At 58.8% G+C, this 20,656-nt stretch overlaps 2 protein-coding genes and 2 long non-coding RNA genes across 30 annotated transcripts in view; 3 read left to right on the top strand and 1 right to left on the bottom strand.

The window, feature by feature from the left end:
• The window catches only part of LOC141567533 (uncharacterized), a 32,870-nt gene extending 18,326 nt beyond the window's left edge, over positions 1-14,544 (top strand). For 5 of the 18 annotated variants that reach the window (XR_016022122.1, XR_016022123.1, XR_016022125.1 and 2 more), the window contains exons 3-4: positions 6,754-9,987; positions 10,526-11,537. The gene's annotated coding sequence lies outside the window, so the exon portion shown is untranslated. Of the gene's footprint in view, positions 1-521; positions 646-6,559; positions 9,988-10,525 lie in introns of those variants that run through there. The other 13 variants (XR_016022126.1, XR_016022127.1, XM_088800373.1 and 10 more) reach the window with 11 other exon arrangements.
• On the bottom strand, positions 262-20,261 carry VSTM2B (V-set and transmembrane domain containing 2B). Of its 2 annotated transcripts, XM_074314963.2 has the most exons (6): positions 20,015-20,261; positions 19,024-19,611; positions 18,342-18,526; positions 17,348-17,377; positions 15,642-16,116; positions 262-942 (listed from the first exon to the last, which is right to left on the bottom strand). In XM_074314963.2, exons 2-6 carry the CDS (start codon positions 19,103-19,105, stop codon positions 854-856), a joined length of 861 nt encoding a protein of 286 aa, XP_074171064.1. In that variant the 5' UTR covers positions 19,106-19,611; positions 20,015-20,261; the 3' UTR covers positions 262-853. The 2 variants fall into 2 exon arrangements, with proteins under 2 accessions (XP_074171064.1, XP_074171065.1); XM_074314964.2 differs by lacking the exons at positions 262-942; positions 20,015-20,261 and adding an exon at positions 15,189-15,364 and having other exon boundaries at positions 19,024-19,243.
• LOC141567534 (uncharacterized) lies at positions 16,112-18,415 on the top strand. 2 transcript variants are annotated; one of them, XR_016022137.1, is made up of 3 exons: positions 16,112-17,110; positions 17,900-18,102; positions 18,282-18,415. It is a non-coding gene; the product is annotated as an uncharacterized LOC141567534 (long non-coding RNA). The 2 variants fall into 2 exon arrangements; XR_012490248.2 differs by having other exon boundaries at positions 17,900-18,116; positions 18,282-18,414.
• Positions 20,118-20,656, top strand: part of LOC109451919 (uncharacterized) — a 43,878-nt gene continuing 43,339 nt past the window's right edge. For all 8 annotated transcript variants that reach the window (XR_016022136.1, XR_016022135.1, XR_016022134.1 and 5 more), the window contains exon 1: positions 20,118-20,255. This is a non-coding gene — a long non-coding RNA (uncharacterized LOC109451919). The remainder of the gene's footprint in view (positions 20,256-20,656) is intronic.

The following is a 20,656-nucleotide window of genomic DNA, read 5'->3' as shown; positions in this document are numbered from 1 at the left end:
CCTCTTCCCAGCCACCTGCTATCCTTCAGGACCCAGGCTGGGGGCTCCTCACTCCTGGCTCCCTGGGGTCCCCTGTCCTTAGGGGACGCTGGGCAAGCGCTCTTCTCCTGTCTGCTGAGTGTGGCCTCGGCCAGGTGTCCTGGGCTGGCCTGTGTTCTGGGCGGCATCCAGGCGAGGGTGCAGCTGGCACAGGGAGCAGGTCACGGCATCCAGGCTGCACTAGGCCCTGAGGCTTAACATTCATACATGGCTGTAGAAAGCTTATTTCAAAGTCGTTTTTTATTCAACTGTTATTCAGCAGTATACAATACAGTTTATAAACAAGTGTCGGACCTTGTTTCCAATGTTTATTTAAAAATAAATATTATTGACAGTGAAGTTTAATTTTGATAAGATGTATCTTTTTAAAATCAAAATGTCTCAAAAGAAATAATTTAATTAAAAAAGGTAAGCCCCCAAAGAAAAAGTAAATAAAAAAATTCCTAACACAATAATCTACTAAAAATATTTTGCTTTGTCAGAAAGGCTGTGACCCAGCATTTTTACATCGTACCCTAAAGACCGTGCAAAATGAAGACGTGGAGGCCGAGTTTAGAACAGAAAAGCACATAGAAGTCGAGAATCATTAATCCCGTGCACTCTGCGTGGGCCAAACTCCACCTTATTTGGAAACTGGATGCATTGTTTCTGGTGTTCTACACTTGTGTAACTTCCCCCAAAATATGATTGATTTTCCACGTGGACTTTGTCATGCTTCTCTCAGTCTCTGTGTCCGTCTGCGGCCGGATCCTCACCCGCGCTCTGGGCCGGCCGTGCGGGCCGCGGAGGCGCGCAGGACGCAGGACGGCCTCTGTCAGTGTCCCACCAGCAGGCGAAGGAACTTATGCGCAGCTAACAGGAGCAGGGACAGCAGAGGGTCTGTGGTGTAGGTGGGGCCGGTGCCTGCAGGGGGCGACAAAACGGGCGCGGTTAACGCCTGATTCAGGAAAAGAAGGGAGCTGCCCATGCGCAGACAGGCCCATGAGCCTTCCGCAGGCCGCGGCCGCTGGACGGGCTGGTGCCGGGTGGCTGCTTCCCGGCAACAATAAAGCGTTTTGCTGATGCTGTTTGTGCACAGACCACGGGTTTCAGGAGCCGGTTGTGGTCAGACACGGGCGCCTGGACTGAAGCAGGGTTGTGCGAGACTAGATCTCAAGTCCAAGTCATGATTTTAGTTGAATAAAAAGACAATATGCTCTCTGCACCCCCGGCCTCCAATACTATGCTGCAAAGTGCCCTCAGCGTTTAAGGCCTAACCACCACCCTCCTCCAGGAAGACTCCAAGATTGCACACAACTCCAGCCCCTCTACCTCTGGCCTGACCTGCATAGCTTGGCACTCAGACACCGTCTCAGGCATCCTGACGTTTCCACGAGTCTTCTTTCCTTCTTTCCGTGCACTGCCAGTCCAGCCCTTAGGCTGGAAGTGAGGAGCTCAGAAACTGCTGGCTGGTGGGGGTGGGTGGGCTAGGGTCCCTGAGGAGAGACTCTCGCACTATTCCGGTGGGAGGTAACTGCCACTTGCTTCTCCAGAGCAGGGGTCTAAGGCAGGGCCCCTGGTGTGACACTGGGACGGTTTCACCCGGGCTGTGCGCCCATCTTTCCATCTGTCTGTCACCAGGGTCTTCATCTGTTGGAGGCCCCTCCCCCCTCTCCTGAGCCTGCCAGCTGGGCTGGAGCTGGAGCCCACAGGAGGCTCCGAGGCCCTTCCTGTCCAGCAGCTGTGGTACCACCTCCACGTAGGTGCCCTCAGGAGCTGCTGCAGGGCGGCCGGATCTGTGGCTGTCCTGACCAGGCGGACGGACCTGCTCCCACCACCTCCTCGTCTCCAGGTGGAAGAGCGATCAGTCTTTTCTGCCCAAGGTGTTCTCCCCAACCCCTAACCATTCTTGTTCTGGTGGTAACTGTCCTTGTCATGTGGTTCACGTCCCAGGCCCGTCTCCCCTGTGAAAGGCGGGGTTGGACCTGGGGGCCCTTCCGCCTTGGGACTCCAGGACTCCTGATGTCCATTTTGGGAAACAAGGCTGTGCTCAGACATCTCAGTGAAAAGGGGTGCAGGCCTCATCCCCAGTTAATCGTTTCCAAACACGGTTCTGAGTGCCGCTGAGGAGCAAAGCGCAGGACGAATGTGCCAACCTTCCCCGTCAGAGATTCATTTTTCAGACAGTCGTCACTGCTGGCCCTCCTTGCAGTGTGACCCGGGTTGACATTCTGCCTTGTGCCAACCATGAACACGAAGGGCCAGGGTGCAGTGGTTGCTCCCCTAACTGGGGTGCTCCTTTGCCCCTCCTCGCTGTCACTCATCACTGGGCAGGACGAGGCTGGATGTAGTGACGGACGAGGTGATGGATGGCCAGGTGCCTGGGCAGAACTCACCTGGGCTCAGGTGCTCAGAAAACGGGTGCGGCTGGCAGTACGTGGAAACAACCATCTTGCCACTCTGTGCTGGGCCAGGGCAGAAGCAGCCGGGGCTGGCGGGCAGGAGTGGTGTCCCCCGGGCCAGTGCCTAGGTCTGCAGCGTCTGCTGGTGGATGTCTGTGGGGGACAGCCAGGGTTTGGCTCCTCGGTGGCACCGCATCCACTCCCTGGTACGGCATCACCATGGTGTGGGGCAGGGGCCTGAGAGACAGGCTTCCAGACCAGCTTGCTGTGTGACCTGGGACCACACCATTTACCTCTCTGGGTCTTGTGTCACAATGCATAAAATGAAGATGTACATTTGTGTGGCGTCACCGGGTTGGGGTCCAGATTAAGCCAGATCATGGTGGTAGGTTGCAAACATGGCTCCCACTCCCCTCCTCACTCATCTCTGTGCCCCCAGCATCACGCCCTGTGTAACAGTGCCCTCCCACCCTGACTGGTCTTGACCATATGACTTGCTTTGACCCACAAATATTATCAAGTGTGAAGTGAGCAAAGGCTTGAAAAGTGCTTGTGTGTCAAGGCTTGCCCGTTCTCTGAGACTCTTGGTTCAAGACTGGGCCAGCCTGCTGTAGGATAAGAGCCAGGGGGTGTCCTAACTGAGGCCCCACTAGACCAACCAGCCCCCGGCTGAAAGGCCACTGACCACAGATGCATGAAGAAGTCTGGTAGAGACCAGCAGAAAAGCCGCCTCACTGACCGTCCTGTTATCCAAAGCCACTGTATTTGGGGGTGTGGGTTTCACAGCAAAAGCCAACTGATCCAAGCATGTAAGCAAAAGTGCCCCAGAGTCACCTGCGTGGCAGACAGGTCTCACCGAAAAGGACAGTGTGGTTACTTCCCCAGAACACATTCCTGACAGAATAAGAAGAACAAACTGTCTTCCCAACCATTTCTTTCAACACACAGACATCCACGGACCTTCGGTGAAAGATCCCAGGGTTTGGAATCTCCTGCTGCATCACTCCCAGAGATCCAAACCCTCTCTTTCCCCAATGAATCAGGACAGACCAAGGAAAACTGGCTTCCAGGCTGGCCCAGGAGGCAGAGTGGTCTCGACACCAGAATGGGTTAGATAGAAGTCTGGCAGTCCCGTGTCTCCCCTCCCCAGGTGCTGTCTCCTTGGAGGGACAGTGACAAGGGCTTAGCACTTGGCTGCTGGGCCCCCCGTCCTAGTCCCCACTGTTTCCTGGAGCGAGCCAGTATTGCCCACTGCGGCCTGGGCTCAGCTGAGGTCGGACGTCCTGGCCTGGCCTCTCACTCCCGCCTGTGTTCCAGCGAACGGGGGGCTGCTGTGCTCATGACCTGTCTGTTTCCTCTTTGCAGAGGGGTGCCGGGAATAGCCTGGAACACGGTTATCTGTCCTGAGGGAGTGGAGAAGTGGGCTGCTGGGTGCTGAACGAAGTGTCTCAGGCAGCACTGCCCACTTGTTCTTCGTATGAAACAAGTATCCTCGTTTTGCTAATCATTCTAAAAGAAATCAAGGCTGCGTTGGCTCTGAAGAGTAACTGCTACCATTAAGATGGTGGCAGGATAAGCAGCCCTCTGAGGCCTTTCAAGAGGCCCCCAAAGAACACTATGGGTGCACGAGTCCCCAAGGCACGCAGCAAAGGCGCCAGCCCAAGTGGCTTCCCACTGGGAAATCTTGCCTTTCCATTCATCCAGCAGGACCAGAATTCTAATGGCTTGTCAGAGAGCAGCACGGGAGCCCTGAGGCCACAGCGCCTGGTGATGACAGTGAAGGAGGACGCTATGCTTACACTCTCAGGCCATCCTCTGGGACCCTCGCTCTGACCACACCGTCCGCAGGCCAAGCCTGTGAGTCTGGTTCCTGGGGGGATGCAGGGTGGATGCTGGTCACCCCCACTCTGGCCTGGCCTCCCACAGGCATGGTGGCACTCAGGGGACCACCCCCACTCTGTGTCCTCTGTGCCGTGGACAGGAGACAGCTGCAGCCCTTCCCTGTCAGGGGCGTGGGGCGCCAGGCCTGGCTGGCTCCTTTGCCATTGCAGGCTCACTGGTGGCTTAGGAGCTGCAGCCGGTGACAGTGCCCTGAGTCAGAGGCTGCTCAGAGGCTGCACTGTTTTCCCCTATAGCGTAACAACCGAAACTTATTTCAGGTTTGAGGAGAGCAGAATTCAAATACACTGGAGGCCCTCCCCTGCCACAAACACGAGTATCAGGCTGACCTTGCACTTGGGGAGTTAGAGGGTCAGGGTGCAGGCTGATACCGGGACAGCTGGCCTGGCCCCATCCAGCCCTGTGCCAGAATATTCACACGGTGAATGCAGGTGGCAGAGGGCTGGATGCAGCCACGGGGCCAGTAAGCATCCTTACCCTCACACAAGGATGCCGACCAGGGGCTCGAGGACAGGCACCTCTGTGACAAGTGTCAGCCCGTTCAGCACTCTGGTCAGTTCCTCTTTCCCCTTTGGTTGCCTGAAGTGGGACAGGGCCGGCCAGCTCCAGGTGGCAACAATCTGAGCTTGGCTAGCCTTCATGGGCGGGGCTTAGACATCCACTTAGCCACAGGGACGGAGGGCTGTCTGCCTGCAGCGGCTGGGAACACGGGCTCTTAACCTGTTTCCCGTCCCTCGCCCGCCCGGTCCTGCCCCGACTCATCCTGGCCCTCGCCATGCCTGCGGCATAGAAATCTCCCTCTTGGAGCTTCCTGGGGCCAGGGTGCAAGGAGGCCCTCTCTGGGGGCGGCGGGGGGCAGGGCTGTGGAGTCCAGCAGAGAGGGCACTTACGGTCACCCTAGCCTTGGTCAGGGTATGGTCCAGAAGCGCCCTGCCAGGCCAAGCACACTGCTGGGGGCACTCCTGGTGGCTGGCCCCTCGCGCTTCCTCACCATCTCCACTGTCCCCATCCCTGCCTCATGGGACACAGCACCGTCTCCTACAGAGCCCAGGGGCAGCACAGCGGACTGTCTGGTCTACACAAGGGTCTGACAAATCATAAATTATAATCAAACATGTAAAACTTGGGAGACTTGTACATACAAGCACGGACTTGGCGTCCAGGGAAGACCCTCACCCCGGGTCTGCTGCTCTTCTCAGCAGAGATCCCCACTCGCTGCTCCCTCCTGACCCTGGGCCAGGGGGCTGCCACTCACCTCCTGGCCCCTTGTGCAGTGGGGCCTCCCTCTGCCCGGCCCACTCAGCACCATCCCCCAGCCTGGCCCTTGGTGGCTGGCTGAGTTTGCAGTTTCAGAGCCACCCCCGGGGTAGGATCCAGGAGGCCAGTCCTTTGTCCCTACACTGCTGTGTGACGCTGCTGTGTGACAATGGGGGCTGGTCTCCTTACTCCCACATTCCTGACTGCCACCCATGCCTGCCCCGCCCTGGCTCTCTGCCCTCCTCTGGACCCTGCGCGGGGCAGGCCAGGTGGCCCAGCCGCAGCTGCTGGGAAGAAGCTGCCTTGCAAGGAGGCTGCTTCCCTTGCCAGCATTTTAATTAAAGCCGCTTCGTGGGTATTTATTCAAAAGGAGTCAGCGAGGAATAATCGAATACTAACAGAACTGGATAGAATTCACTTGTGCCATAGAATTAATGTGTGCTGGTAACTAGGACAAAAACTCAGAGTAGCAAATGCCATTGGGTTTTAAAGGAAACAGATATTTGGAAGAAAAGGTGAGTGTGGGAGACAGAAGTGCAAACTGCGGACGAGATGGGGGTCCCTCGGTCCTGTTCTGACCCCACCCTGCTGGCCTGGCCTGCCCCTGCCTTAGGCAGCTGGGTTTGAAGACAAATCTCCTAGCGGGTGACAGTATGTCCACCGGGGTGATGCCCACGGCAGCCTCAGTGGCCAGTGGGAGGAGCCTGAATGCTCCCTGGGGAGCAGGGGGCCGGGGCGGGTGTCACATGTCCATCTTAGCCATTCCTCACTGTGCATTCTCTCTCTCTCTCTCTCTCTCTCTCTCTCTCTCTCTCTCTCTCTTTCTCTTTCTCTTTCCCCTCGCCATGGCCTGAGTTCAGCAGTGGCCCCTCTCCGAAGCATTTTCCTGCCCCATTGTCACCCTGTGCCCACCTGTTTCCTTCACACACACCTGGAAAACTCACCTAAGGTGCAAGACCTTTATGGGTTCCTTCTGCCCACAGGAGGAAGAGCCACCACCTCAGTGCCATGCCACAGTTGGGACTTCTCTGGAATCTTCCCCAACAATGGCACCCTCGCTGTCCCCCTGCCACCAGCCCTGCGCTCTGGACCACCTTTCTCAAGCACCTTGCAAGCACCTTGAGGAGACACCGGCTCACCCTACAGAACCAGTAACCCCTCCTTTTCCTTCGTACAGGTCTGACCGGTGCCTCAAGCCTGGAGCAAGTGCTGCCTTCAAGAAGCCCTCCCAGAGCTGTCCCCTAGGGTGGGGTCAGGAAGAGCTGCCGGCAAGCAAAGGAGCCGGGACTAGATTCCCAGGGACCGGGCTCGCTGCACTCAGGGCTGCTCCAGCCCTGCCCACACCAGCCGCCTGACCGCAGGGAAAGGCCTGTTTACCATTTTTATTAAGTGATGCCATTGAAGGATCATTTGGGGCAAGACTTCATTTCAAAAGAAACAGAAAGCTGGGAAGGAGCTAGCAACAAAGTTGGCCAGATTAAAAAGCCATCATGTATGTTAAACGCGGATAAAGTCTCATCGCAGGAAGCAGCGTGGGGCTCGGGCCCGGCCGAGGCACTGAGAGGTGGTGTCTGTGGATAGAAGTCACACTGTGTGGGTTCACATCCCAGACCAGCCGTTTATCTCAGCCCAGCAAACGTGGGCACTCAGTGCTCTAGGAAGGCAACTCAGGGTGTGGGGCCAGGCCTCGGCCTCCTTGCCCTGCTCAGCCGAGAACAGGCAGGGATGGCAGACCAGAGGCCTGAGGTCCGGGGAGGAAGGGCGGTGGTCCCTGAGGCTAGCGCGGCCAGCGGCCCTCATGCAACACACAGTGGCCTCTCCTCTAGCTTTCGCCTCGAGGACACCTGCATCTTTCTGTTTCACACTGAGGACTTTTCTTTAGAAACACAATTTAACTAGAAAGGTTAACACATTTTAATTGCCCAGGGATGTGCTCTGAAAATTCTAGAACATGTGCTCATTAAATAAAATGAGCACAGAGGAGCTGCCCAGGATATGCCACGCATTAAAACATGACCCTGCAGACCAGAAGGCATTATAAATTACTGCCATGTGTGTTTTTTTGTTACATTCGTCTTTCAATGTGAATAGTTACTCATCTGCCCACCTGGAGATTTAATTGTTTAAATGCTTGAAAAATTAAATCTACATTAATTTTACTTGCACAATAACCATCAAATCTTGGCCGGGCTGCATCCACCAGGGTGCCCAGTGTTGTGCAGATGGAGGGGTCCCCTGCTTCCACCCTCACCAGAGTGATGGTGGTGCCATCTGAAGGCTGAGGGCTTGGGGGAGCTGGGGACTGGCTGTGTCCACCTGTGCCACCCACCCCTCCTGTGGCCCAGGGACTGCAGAGGGAAACGACTGGCTTGGAATTCTCACCAAGCTAGTCTGTGCCATGCCACTGCCTGGGACTCTTCTCCCCGAAGCCTCCTTCTTGGAACATAGAGGCCCAGCATGCAGTGTCCAGGCACAGGGAATGCCAACCCCCCATGTCTGCAGCCCCAGCCGCTCGTCCTGCATCCCACACGCGCACACCTTCCCATTCATGTTTCAGCCATGTATCCACTCACCCTGCCATCCCCCACTCGCCCCTCCATCACCTTCCTTCCATTCTGCCACCCTCCCCCGTGCTCTCAGCCATCCAGTCCCACATCCTTCCCTTTGCTCACCCACCATGTCCCACCCACCCATCCATCCAAGTAGTTAGTCCACTCTCTCATCTCCTGGCTGGATCGCTGCCTCTCAGGTGGTCTCCCACATCCACTCTGCCCCCACCCCTCCAATCTCCACACTGCAGCCAGTGCCATTTCCAAAAGCATCATGCCCTGCCACCCACTTGTTCCCCAGCCTGTTGCCCCTGTCATCAGGCCCTACGGGTTCGACTCCTGAGCTACTACTCATGCCACTGCGCCCCAGCCAGTTACTTTTGGTCAGGCCTTTGTCCTTGCTGGCTCCCTCCTGCCACAGGATCTTTGCACATGCTGTTTTCCTCTTCCTGAAAGGCCCTAACCTCTCTCCTTACTGAGCGTCTCTCCTTACTCTTAACCATCTTTCAGATTATGACTCAAGCGTCACTCCCTCAGGGACCCTTCCATGACTGGTCAAGCCCCCCCTATTCTTAGTTCCCATAGCCCATGGGTCTGTCCTTTAGAGCACCAGCCACAGGCTGTGACTCTGGGTGGCTCTAAGGCCAGAAACGGAGAATTTGTTGGCATCCAAACCCTGGCTTGCCTCCCAGCCACTAGCCGAACAGTAAAGAAGGTGGGAAATGTCAGGAGGAAGGATGAAGTGCTTAGGAACGGTGGGGAGTCAGACTTCCTTCTCAACTGTTCTCAGCCTCGGGTTCACGCTACGTCTCTTCCACCACAGTGGGCATCTCCCAGATGACTGACGGGCACTCGGTGTCCCACTGGGTGCCCTCAGGACGCGCCCAGTTTACAGTCGGCCTTCATGGACCTGAGTGGTCTGCGTCCTGGCAACATGGTCACTTCTGGGCTTCATGGAGCAGAGCCCACGGGCATGGGTGCCTGGGTGAGGGGAAAGCTTTTGAAACGTCCACGTTTGCTCTATTTTGTACAGACACCAGGCCCCCAAACACTCCCCTTCAACCATGAAAACCAGAAGCCAGTCCAAAGAGCTTTGCTATTTCAGTCTGGAGAGCAGTAATAATGCAACAGAACAACCAATACTTTCCAGAAACTGCCTCACCCGGAACCACCAACTTATGGACAAGCTTCCAGGGCCATCTCATGGAAGGCACCCAAGCACAGTGCGGCCTCATGCTCCGTCTGGCGGCTGGGCACTTCCTGGGCATATCCTTGGTATGGACAGCACACCTTCCTGGGAGCACCAAAGCCATGGGTAAGCAGGAACAGGTGGGGACCAGCAATTACAGGACGGGCCTGTCACCTTAAACTTTCCGGCAGCCCCTACATAACAAAGGGAAGCCTGTCACTGCTGTGGGTCTGAGTTTCCAACAGATGCCTGGTAGCAATCAACAAAGCACGGGGAACAGGAAAGATGAGACTTTTTGCCCTCTGTGCTGCAAAGGCATGTTAACACTGAGCCAGCATCTCCCATAAAACTCAAGGGCTCAGGCCACAGCCAAGCGCTTGCCTCTGCCTGCTAATCTGTACCGTATTGCAAAGGCACTGGACTTCACTTATCCCCACAGATGCTGGCAGAAGCTTAATATTCAGAGCTTTGAATTGTGTACCTGGAGGAAGTGATGAGAAGCTCCTGGTGGGTGTGGCTCCCAGGCCATTTAGAAAGGCTGGCTCTCCACCCCTGCTGGGGCGGGGTCTGCGCTCCAGGAGGGGCCTGTTTGATGAAGTGAGGCAGGAGTTACGGAAAGCAGCAGCGAGGAGGGACACCCGGGAGACAGACGGCACTCAGGGCTCCGTAAAAGGCAAGTTCCGTATTATTACTTCTCATGCTCATAATCCATAGTGCGCCTGTTTTAGTCCTAATTTAGGGTCTCCTTGTTGCTGACAGAATGGCTGTGCAGGTAGCCAACTGACCACTCCATTTGGTGTGACCAATCCATGGGGTACAGGGCAAGGGGGAAGGCAGGCCTCCAGATGCTTTCTTGGGACTGACCTAAGCAGTAAGACTAAGCCCCAGGTGCCTCTTTCAAGTCTGAAACCACACACCACCTCCAGGCAGCCTCTCCTGATTGCCCCAGCTGGATCGGGTTATCCCTCCTCGGGACTCCCATTGATACAGATGGCTTTGTCCTGGAGTTGCAGGGGGGCTGGAGGCCCCTGAGCTGGCTCATGGCTGCCATCCTGGTTCCTGTTTGTGGCAGTCACATGACTGGCTGATGAGAGGGTGGTATGTGGCTGATAATCTCCCACGTTGGCCGCTGTCAGGGAGGATGCAGCATCTCTTGTCAGCTGTGAGGCCCAGCCATTTCCTGTATGAAATCCTTTACTTTTCTCTTTCAGATGCTCAGAGAGCCTCATCTCTCTTCTCTGGGACAACTTCTGCCAGATTTATTTTCTCTTTAATTATGATCTTCATGTCACATCAGAGCTTGAGGGAAGAGTGGACGGTGTATTTGAGGCAATGGTTTTCAGGTCCTCGTGGACCCGGGGAACTGGGAAGAGCCTCTGACAGACGGCGCCTGGCCCTGCTGGCCTAGCTGGAGACCCTCCCCACGGCGGGCATTCTCCTGGTCACCCCGGCCACACCAGCTCTGTCATCACCGGGAGCATGGGTGACCCTGAGTGCCTTCACCTTGTCCACAGCCCCCTTTGTTCACAGTTTATGGTTGCCATGGTGACACCCGAGCATGCTCCTCTTGATGGCTCCCAGCAGAAGCAGCCTCTCGAAAGCCGTCACACCCATGGCTTTGGCTGTCTTTCTCTCATTATTAATTGAAATATTGAGAGCCAGTTCTCTGTGGGCACCAGGCATCTGTTTGCCACATCCAGCTGGCTCTCTGTAGGGGCCAGGGCGCCTCTCCTTGGAGCCAGGGCCCCAAGGCTAATTAGAGGTTCACACGCCACAGACCTGATCCCTGAGTCCCTACGGAGGGGAACCTCTTCCCAACATACAAGCCATTCAGTGGCAAACGGTATTCTTTTGAGGCCGATCTGGGCTTCACCTTTCCCAGTTAGAAGGGTTTGTCTGGAAGACATTCTGTTTTGTTTTCTCTCTCTGTCTCTGTCTCTGTTTCTCTCTCTGTCTCTGTTTCTCTCTCTCTCTCTCTCTCTCTCTCTCTCTCTCTCTCTCTCTCTCTCTCTTTCTAGAAACAGCAACCAGCAACAAAGTGTTCATGAAAAATAGGTCAGCATTCAGATTAATTAGGAGCTGGATTTACGGACGTGGCTAAGAAGGGGCCCAGTCCCCCGTGCGGGTTCTGTGGTGCTAATCCAGCCACGTTATTTTTAAGCACAAATATCAAAATGTCTCTTGACAAATGAGACAAGAAATGAATGAGTTTTTGCACATAAACTTTTAGTGCAAAATCCGTATTTGGCTGCATTGGGCACAGGAAGGGTTTTCTGGCCCGGCTGTGCAGCAGCTGAAGGGTGAGGACTCGTGTAAACCCCCTGCCCCCTTCCTGGCATTGCCACAGCATCTGGCTTAAAAAACAGAACACAGCGTTGTCAGGACTTCTGACTTTCTTCCAGGAGCAATTGCTTAACAGGTGACTATATGGGGAGGTGGGCTAGGGCCATCCCTGAAGTTGCCAATCTGAAACAGCCAGAGATCCACCTGCCACAGGCCTGGGATGACCTTGTTAATTACAAACTCAGCCCTAGGTTTGCCCTGGGCGGAATCCAGCTTCCTCCCTCTGAGAGCTGGGCTATTCCCCTGGTGGCCCCCAAACGCACCACCCACTTTTCTCCAGTCTGCTCTGAGCCCCTGGACGCTGGGCCCATAGGCTGTATCACCCGGGCCCCCATGCCCTCAGCTCCCAGGAGGCCTCGGCCAGTGGGAGGCCCTGACAGGAGACTGGAGGGCAGGAGGAAATGAGGCCCTTGCTGGGCCCCTGCGGGTTGGCTGTGTCCCTCTACCACGGCCACAGCTCTGGTCAGGCAGGCGTCTCCATCCACTAGCAGGTCTGGGTTCTGCAAACTGCTTCCTCCCCTTGCCCCTTTAGGCCAGGGGTGCCAATGGCTCTTACAGCTGCCAGTCCTGGGTACCGGCACACATCCTTTCTTGGCGGCCCTACCCTTGCCAGCACCTTTAAACATACTCTTACAACCTCTCCTCTATGACCCTGTCTGAACGTGCCCTCTGCGTTGCCAGCACCTTGACTGCCACACTCTGCAAACGCTCTTGCCTGTTGCCTGCACCGGGCCTTCCTGGTCCCTCCCCTCTCAGAGGCTGAGAGCTGTGCGCTCCCTCGCTGGCTCATGCCGCTGGCAGCTCCGGGCCATCAGCTCACCTGCTGCTTCCAGGGGACGCTTAGCAGGACCGAGCACTGTTCAACCACAAGGCCCCACAGAAGGTTATCAGTGCTTGTCACCTGGACGTGGTCTGCAGGCTCCACCCTTCAACAGCCCACCGCCTCGGCAGCCTTCAGGGGTGGGGCCAAATGGGACACTTAAGATGGCATGGGTCCCTCCTTGGGGTCATGGCCATTCGGGTATGTTTGTGGATGACAAGTCATCTAACGCACTTCTCCAGGCACAGAGATGCCCATAGCACAGTGACTTTTCCAAGAGCTTCCCCCAGAGAGCAAGGGGCACAGGCTGTCTGGCCCCCACCTGAAGGCCCATCTTCCTGGTCTCCTGAGGGGGGCTGGAGACAAACTTCTGTCTGAGACGGGTCTGCATGGTTTTGGCATGTTTGGGAGCTGGCAAGGGTTTTGGGGTGACAGAGACATTAGGGGCCACCACATTCCTACAGCACTACCCTGTCACTCTGGTGGGAGCCCCGCTGGCGATGCTTTCTGGAGGGAAATGAACACGACCTGCCACTCCAGGGCTGGCAGGAGAGCCCCCGGCCTGGCTGCTGCCCTGATCTACATGGGCTGGCAGACGTCCAAGGTCCTTGCTGGGATACCCTGGGCACTGTGCCATCAGAACAGATCTTCCAGAAAGAAGGGCACCTTGCACGAATGGGTTCCCTGCTGGGGGGCTGAGCTGTGCCCTGTGGCCGGCCCAGAGAGTGCAGATTTGACCAGCCATGCCAGGATAGCGAGATCAGCCCTGGTTGGGGAGAGCGAGCCTCAGCAGGAAGGAGCCTGACCGTGGCCTCGTTAGCGTCTGTGTGAGTACCACCAAGTTCACGCTCAGAGATCTCGTTCCCGTGGCGCTTCCCGACTAAAGCTTTTAACACGGTCCCTGTTGCCTCCACAGGTTGGCCTTGGCCTTCAACAGCCAACGACCCAGCTTTATCTCCCTCCTTTCCAGCCAGAGCAGGTAATGGCCATGGTGATAATAATGAACATTTATACAGAGATTTCCATACTGAGCTCCCTCTCAGGTCAGGGATTACCACGTCTATTTTACAGAGGAAGGCATACATTCAGAGATGGTAATCCAGTTGCCCAAAGTCACACAGCCTGTAAATGGTGGAGGCACCACTCCCATCGGGGCTTCTGCCTTCCAAAGCCTCTGCTTTGCCCAGAGGAATGTTCCAGACTGAGACATACATGGTTCCTTGCTGGGGTCCAAGGGATGGCGCAGAAGGGTCTTCACCAACAATATCAACTAAGCGAATCACTCTACAAGTCAATAAGCACTTTTCCAGTATACCTACTGTGTGCTAGACAAAATGGCTAAGTTTCCCCAAGACTCACACTCCCCTTCTACTGTGAAGAGATGAGGATGGAGCAGCTGCCAAGCTGAGAACCGCATTTCCCAAGCTGCCTTGCAGCTATGTTGGCCAAGGTGACTGAGTTCTGGCCGATGAATATGGGTAGAAGTGATATTTACCATTTCTCAGCCTGGCCCTTAAAAACTTCCCTTGCCACTCTCTACACCTGCTTTACTCTGAGAGAATTAAGCCCTACCAAAATGATTCCAGAGGCTATCATCTCAATTTCCAAGAAAGACACTTAGTGCCCTTCTGAATGCATAAGAAGCCAGTTCATTGTATACAATGTAGCCTCCGACAGAGGGGGTGCGGTTCTCTCCCAGAGCTGGACTGAGAAGTGCAGCTTCTCATTCTCTTCCCTTGTCTGTTGGTTACATATTGATGCTGGGCGTGATCGTGGAAGCCACTTGTGAAGATGGCAGAGTCTGTCAGCCTGGGTCCCTGAATGCCTGCACGGAAAGGACCCACCCCAACTCCACAGCAGGACTTGATGTGAACCAGGAATAACACACTTGGACTGGGTTAAGCCACTGGCATTTGGGGGTTTATTTGTCACAGTAGCTAGTGTTATCTTAAACGAATACAGAGGATAGAGTTCCAAGTCAGTCGGGAGCCTGATGCTGTTGGGGAGAGGCCACCCACAAGTCCCAGATGACTCATTTCCCCCTGCGGAGCCTGGGGGAAGCCTTGTGCAGTGCTGTGGTGCCCGAGAGGGACAAGCCCTACAGGTCCAGCCGGTGGCCAGAGCTGCATGGACAGGCCCCACTGGGCTGTCACCTGAGTGAGAAACAACTGGGCTCTAATGGAAGACAGAGTTCGAACCTGAAGAATCAACCAGGAGGTGGGCTAGGATGCCCATCACCTGCCCTCCAGCAGGAGAGCCCCGGAGCCCGTGAGGCGGGCAGCGGGTGGCCTGTGGTCCACTCACCAGGAAGGTGTAGTGTTGCCCCAGAGCCCAGCCTCCCAGGGCTGCAAGGTGCCCCCTGGGGGACTTCCTCAGACAAGAGTGAGGGGTGGGGTTCAGAGGGAGTGGCTTGCCTAAAATCAGACATGGGAGTGAGCACAGAGCTGAGCACATCTCTGAGGCCATCTTTGAGTGGGCGGAGGGAGTGGGGGGGGCGCCCTGGGAGGAGGGACACACTGGGCAGTACTGTGTCCACCCCCATGATCCCCACTACTGCTAAGCAGCCCCTTCTCCCCAGCACCATCAGCCCTCCCCAATTTTCCAGACCTTCTGCTCTGACTCCCCTCTTGCCTCCCCCTCCCCAGCCCTCTCAGCTCCACAGGAGAGCAGACCTCAACCTCTAACAAGGGTAGGGCCCCTCCTCATTGTTCCCCCCACCGCAAGGGCCCAGAGCGGCCGGAGTGATGATTTCTAGCACCGCCTGTGGCAAGGACCATCCTGAACCTCGCCCAAGAGAGAAGAGGCTACACAGCCAGGCCCCCCACTCCAGCTTGGACGGTCTGTGTGCTCAATCTGGTCAGGCAGCATCCAAACACACATACACGGCCTGAGGTGTAGAGAAAGCGCCCCACACCTCAGCCCCCACATTCATAAATACATATGGCAAATGCTTCCAGCGGCCACCAGGAAAACAGTGGGAAGAGAGCCCAACTGAGGCTATAGAACGTGCACCCTGGGGCGCCCGGGTTACCAACCACCTATGACCACACACACGATCTGAGCGGGAGGTGGGGGGGGCGGTCCCTATGGCTCAGCCCCCCCGCCCGCCGGGCGCTCTTCCCCAGCCCCGCGCCAGCGCGCCCCCTCCTGGCGCCCGCCCTTACCGGAGCCGTGCCTCTGTCGCAGAAGAACAGCTTGGCGGGGTGGCGGTGACGCTGATGAAGCAGCGGCTGCAGCCGCGACGGTGGTGGTGGCTGTGTGGACCGCAGAGGCGGCGGCGGCGGCTTCGGGGACTCCGGAACCTGGGGCGGCGGGAGGGCTCCCGGGAGGCGGGCTCTTGTCGCTGCGGCCGGGCTCGGAGGTGGCGCGGCCGGGGGCACCCACGTGGTTGGCGTTGGAGGCGCCGGCAGGGCCCTGACGCCGCGGGCCGCTGCTCTGAATGTGGGATACGGCCTCGGCTGCCTGCATGTTGGGCGGCGCGAAGCGCGACAGCACGCGCAGCAGCGCCTGGGCCGTGTGCTCCTGCGTGTCGTCGTCGCTGTAGTCTGACACGCGGCACTCGTACACTCCCTCGTCCTGCCGCCGCACGGCTGACAGCCGCAGTCGGTGGGAGATGTCATTGCCCTGGACACGCACAGTCTGCAAGAGAGCGGGGCCTGGGGTCAGATGCCGGCCGGGCAGGCCCTCCCCTCTCTGTCCCAGCTGGGGGTGCAGGCGTCCCCATGCTACAGCACCCCAACACTTCTCCGACTCACATTTGCCTTCCTTTCACCCCTTGTCGCCCCAGCCGCATGGGGCTCCCAACCCTGATTGGACCCTGGGTGGTCCTACCCATTGCATCATGTCTCCAGTTCCCCATCGTCTTAACCCAATGCCTCGCGTTGCCATGTTGTCCCGGCAGTGGACTGACAGCGTGGGATCTGAATCATGGCTCGCCACATGTACTCCTACTAGCCTTTATTCTAGAATCCGGAGGGCCTGGGTGGTGGCCCTCTCCCTCAGAGGACACAATTATACCTGCTTCCCACCCCTCCCCCAGCCCTTAACAAAGGTCCAGCCTCCCCAGGAAGCAAGGGACTCTGCAGCTGCTGCTGGACCCCTGCTACTTATGAACCTGCCCTTTGGAGGGTCAGGCTGAAACTCCCAACAAAGCACCCCCCACCCCCTGTGGCTTGGTGGAGATACCGGAAGCCCCCCACTTCGTGGCGCTCATCATGCAGCCAGCGAACTCTCATCTCTGAACCAAGGGCATGAGGAGGCCCTGCTAGTCCCAGGCCCTGATACTTCCACGCTACAGCTGGGAAAGCTTGGGCGCATCTCCTCTCTGAGCTGCAAACCCCACGCCCCCAGCCCTGCACAGCCTGCCCAAGACTGCCCCCCTTTGTCCTCTGCCCCCCCAGCCCACAACTCCAGGCATTGCGTGCCACCTGAAACCCAGGCCTAGGCGAGTGCTGCGGCGGAAGGCGCCGCCTGGGCGCCGGCTGTGTGCGGTGGGGGTGGGACCCACCAGCTGGAGCACCGGTTGCGGCCAGGGCCGTGAGCAGAACGCCCCGATCGCTGGGAGAAATGCCAGCAGAAAAGGCAGGCCGATGAGCAAGCCTGAGCGTGCGGTGGACGACAGAGAGTTTTACAGGTGAGAGTAGAGCAGAGGAGGGACATTCAAGCTTGGGACCCTCTATTTACACAAAGGAGAGCCCGATGCCGCTGTGGGCGATAGATGGCGCCCGGAAACGCCCAGCAGCTGCCAATTTAAGGCTGCGAGGAATCCCTACACCTCGCGGCCGCTGAGCCTTTCTAAAAGGGAGGAAGTTGCGGGGCGCGAAGCGGCCAGAAGGGGTCTCCCGCGGCCCGTGCTGGGCTCCACACTTACGCTGATTTTAGTTGCATCCTTATTTGTTACCTAAAATGCAAAGAGGGAGAGAGGGAGACATTAGACTCTTGGCCTTCAGTCAAGCTCGGGGAACTCAGACGCGCCTCCCGCAAGGGGACCCTCTGCAGGCGGGCTGGGACTCCAAAGCGCTCGGCTGTGGTCGGGGCTGAGTGCACGCAGGACGTCAGGATTTGCAGGAGTGTTACCCGGAAGGAAGCAGGGCGTGCAGCTAGCACGGCGCCTGGCCTGGCCAACCAAGGGCTGCCCTAGCACACGCGCTGGCCAGAGGGAAGGCCGGAATGCCAGTGGGTGGGAAGGGGATCCATCTCCATCCTGTGGAACGTTCTCTGCCCTGCCGAGTTTCTCTAAACGCCATGGAAAGCTAGATGGAAGGGCCGATGTATTGGACAGGACTCAGTGGGAAACACGAGCAGTAACTCCTGCTGGGACACTGGGTAGAGGGAGGTGTGTGTGTGTGTGTGTGTGTGTGTGTGTAAGAAACTGGGGGCCAAGAGACAGAGGGACCATGAAGCCATCCCTCTGACCCTGCAGAGGCTGGAGGTGACCTGCAGGCTTCCCTGTACACAGTGCTCTGCCAGCCTCTGGAATGCAGCCCAGAGGACTTTGTCTTTGGCTTCGTGCCCCGGAGACCTCAGAGCGGCAGAGGGCAGGGAAAGCCCCGACGAACAAGTGGGGCTTCTTTCACCACCCCACACCCATCAGACTCTGGGCCGGCAGCCAGCAAGCAAGGGCAGGTGAACTGGCAGAGGTGTGGCTTTTTAGGGGCTGGGAGTCGAGTTGGGGAGCTTTCTGGAGGAGGGAATGAATGAACAGGGGTTTGGAGGTAACAACTGCTGTTGTTGGAGATGCTATGGGGCTGGGGAGGGTGGAAAACGGGCTGCGGCGCAGGACGGCGCCCTCCTTTCCTCGCCAGGGTGACCCCAGCCGCCAAGGCCTGAGTCGGGGAGCGCTGGCGCAGCGCGCGGCCGGTTACCTTGCTCCGGGCGCCAGGCACGCTGAGCGCCAGCTCCTGCAGCAGTTCCCGGGGCGGCTCCTTGAGATACCACCACTGAATCTCCAGCGAATACGAGGTGGCTCCGCTCGCCCGGAACGCGCAGGGCATTTCGATGTCCTCTCCCTCCCGTACTGTCACATCTTTAGGGACTTCAGTAAATGTAGCTGGGGGCGGGGGAGGAGAGAGGCGTGACCAGCTGTGGGGCGGGGGCCTGGGGCAGCCCGAGGCGAGACGCTCCGGCCCCAGCTCGCGGGCCTTATGCTCCCCACCCTGCAGCTACACGCGTGGCCCAAGCGCCAGCAAAGTTCCCTCCGGCAGCTGCCTGGCCGCCGCAGAGACCCGCTACCGCTGCAGGCTGCTTCCCTCCAGGTCCGGCGGGGCGGCAGGAGAGGCTTACGCTTCTTCCCCGCGCCCGCTGCGCTACGAGAGCTAGCCTGGGGCGCGTCACCGCCCGCGCCCCGCAAGCCGCCTCTCCACGGCTGGAGCCCCGGTCAGCCTCCGAGTGACCCGGGAGCCGCCGGTGCTCTCTTCCCCTTATCCCTCCGGGACCCGGCTGTGCACCGGATGCTGGAGACCGTGAAGCCTTCCCCTTCTCTTCCTCCTCTGGCGGCCCTTGGAAAGGACCCCCGAGCCCCCGCAGCAGCAAAGTGCCCGCGCTCACCGTCGGCCACGAGGAGTAGCAGGGCGTGCAGCAGCAGCGGCGGCAGGTATCCGAGGGCGCCGAGCCGGTTCCGCTGTTCCATCTCCCGCTGGGGGCGCGGCGGCGGCGGGGGCCCTGGCGCGGAGAGGCGGCGGCAGCGTGGGCTCGGATCCCGCTAGCGCTCGGGCTAGGACGCCTCCGAGCCGGCCATGGCCCCGCGCGGCGCGCCCTCCCCCGGCCGCCGGCGGCCGCCAATCAGCCCCACTCCCTCGCCGGCTTGCCCGGCGTGGCTCCGGCGGGGGGCGCTGCGCCGGGTGCGCAGAACGCGAGGTCCCGCCTGGAGGCTACTGGCGATCGCTCCTGCCTCCCTCTGTCCCGCGGTCCACAGGACGATAGGGAACCGCAGTTCAGTGTCTGCCAAGCGGGCCGGGCAGGGGCTGGGCCGCACCAGATCCCATCCCTGGCTAAGGGAGCGCGCTCCTAGGAGCCGCGAGCTTCTGCCTCCCGGTCTCCTGGTTTGGCTGCCGACTGCCACCACCTCCGTCTCCAGCCGGTCCCTCCGCAGCTCTTTCCGCAAGGCGAGTGGGCGCTCAGCCGCGGCGCGCAGACCTGGCGTCGGACCCAGCGCAGCGTCGGGAGAGAGGGTCCAGCGTGGCCGACCCAGAGCCGGAGAGAGGCGGGGAGAGGGGGAGGGGAAAGGGAAGGGAGGGGGCGGTCAGTGGCTGGGTACCGAGCCTCCAGCACCGCTGCATCACTCCCGCCCTCCCCTCCCCAAGCACAGCCCGCACCGCCCCCGCCCCAGAGCGCCCCCACACCCCCGCGGGGTCGCTTGCAGGAACCACAGTCTCTCTGGTTGGAGCGCAGCCCCGCCCCACCCCCGCTTTGGCTGGGGGTCCTCCCACCCAAACTCTCCCTGGCTTCTTCCCAAGCTCCATCGCCGGAGACGGCCGCTATCCCTGCACCCCTCCTGTCCCGCGGCCCTCTCCGCAGACCCCAGCCCTTAACTCCTTACTTGAATTTGGGCAACGAGATGCGCCGCTCTTTGTCCCAGGCCCAGGCCATGGCGGGTGGGTGGGCGCCTAGAGCCCGGGAGAAGGGCGGAGCGCGGTGCCGGGCCGGGGCCGGGGCCGGGGCCGGGTGACGGCGGCGACGCCGGGAGTCTGCAGTGTGCGAGCGAGAAGTGAGCGCAGAGCGCCGGGCAAGCAGGTGCCCGTGGCGCGGAGAGCGCACCAGCGAGCCAGCGAGCAGAGGCCGTGAGTGACGGCAGAGGCGGCGGGGGTGGGATGGGGTAGGGAGCGCCCGGCACGACTCACCGCCCCGGAGGTTTCCGGGCGGGGGTGGGGTTCCTGCACGTCCATCGGTGGCCCTTGCCTTCCCACTCGTTCTTCGCTGGTCGTGGCCCCGCTTTACCGGGTGTAAGGGGGATTCCCGAGGCGGCGGGAGGCAAAGGTCGGGTCCACAGCCCCTGCCCCCCGCCCCCTCCTCCCCCGCATACCGGCACCTTTCCCAGTCCTCGCCCAGAGCCTGTCCCCTCCCCAGCCGTCTGCAGGAGCGCGGTCTGATCGCCAAAGGGAAACGTGTGCTGGGCGGGCTTGGGGTTCTGGTGGGCAAGTAGGGGCAAGTCCCACAGCTCAGCTTGGGTCCCTCTTGCTTC

Source organism: Rhinolophus sinicus, chromosome 8 (genome assembly GCF_057876585.1).
Source record: "Rhinolophus sinicus isolate RSI-liver-muscle chromosome 8, RSI-T2T, whole genome shotgun sequence".
NCBI classification, from domain to species: domain Eukaryota; kingdom Metazoa; phylum Chordata; class Mammalia; order Chiroptera; family Rhinolophidae; genus Rhinolophus; species Rhinolophus sinicus.
Note: the sequence above shows the minus strand (reverse complement) of the source record. Positions and strands in the feature narration are given on the sequence as shown.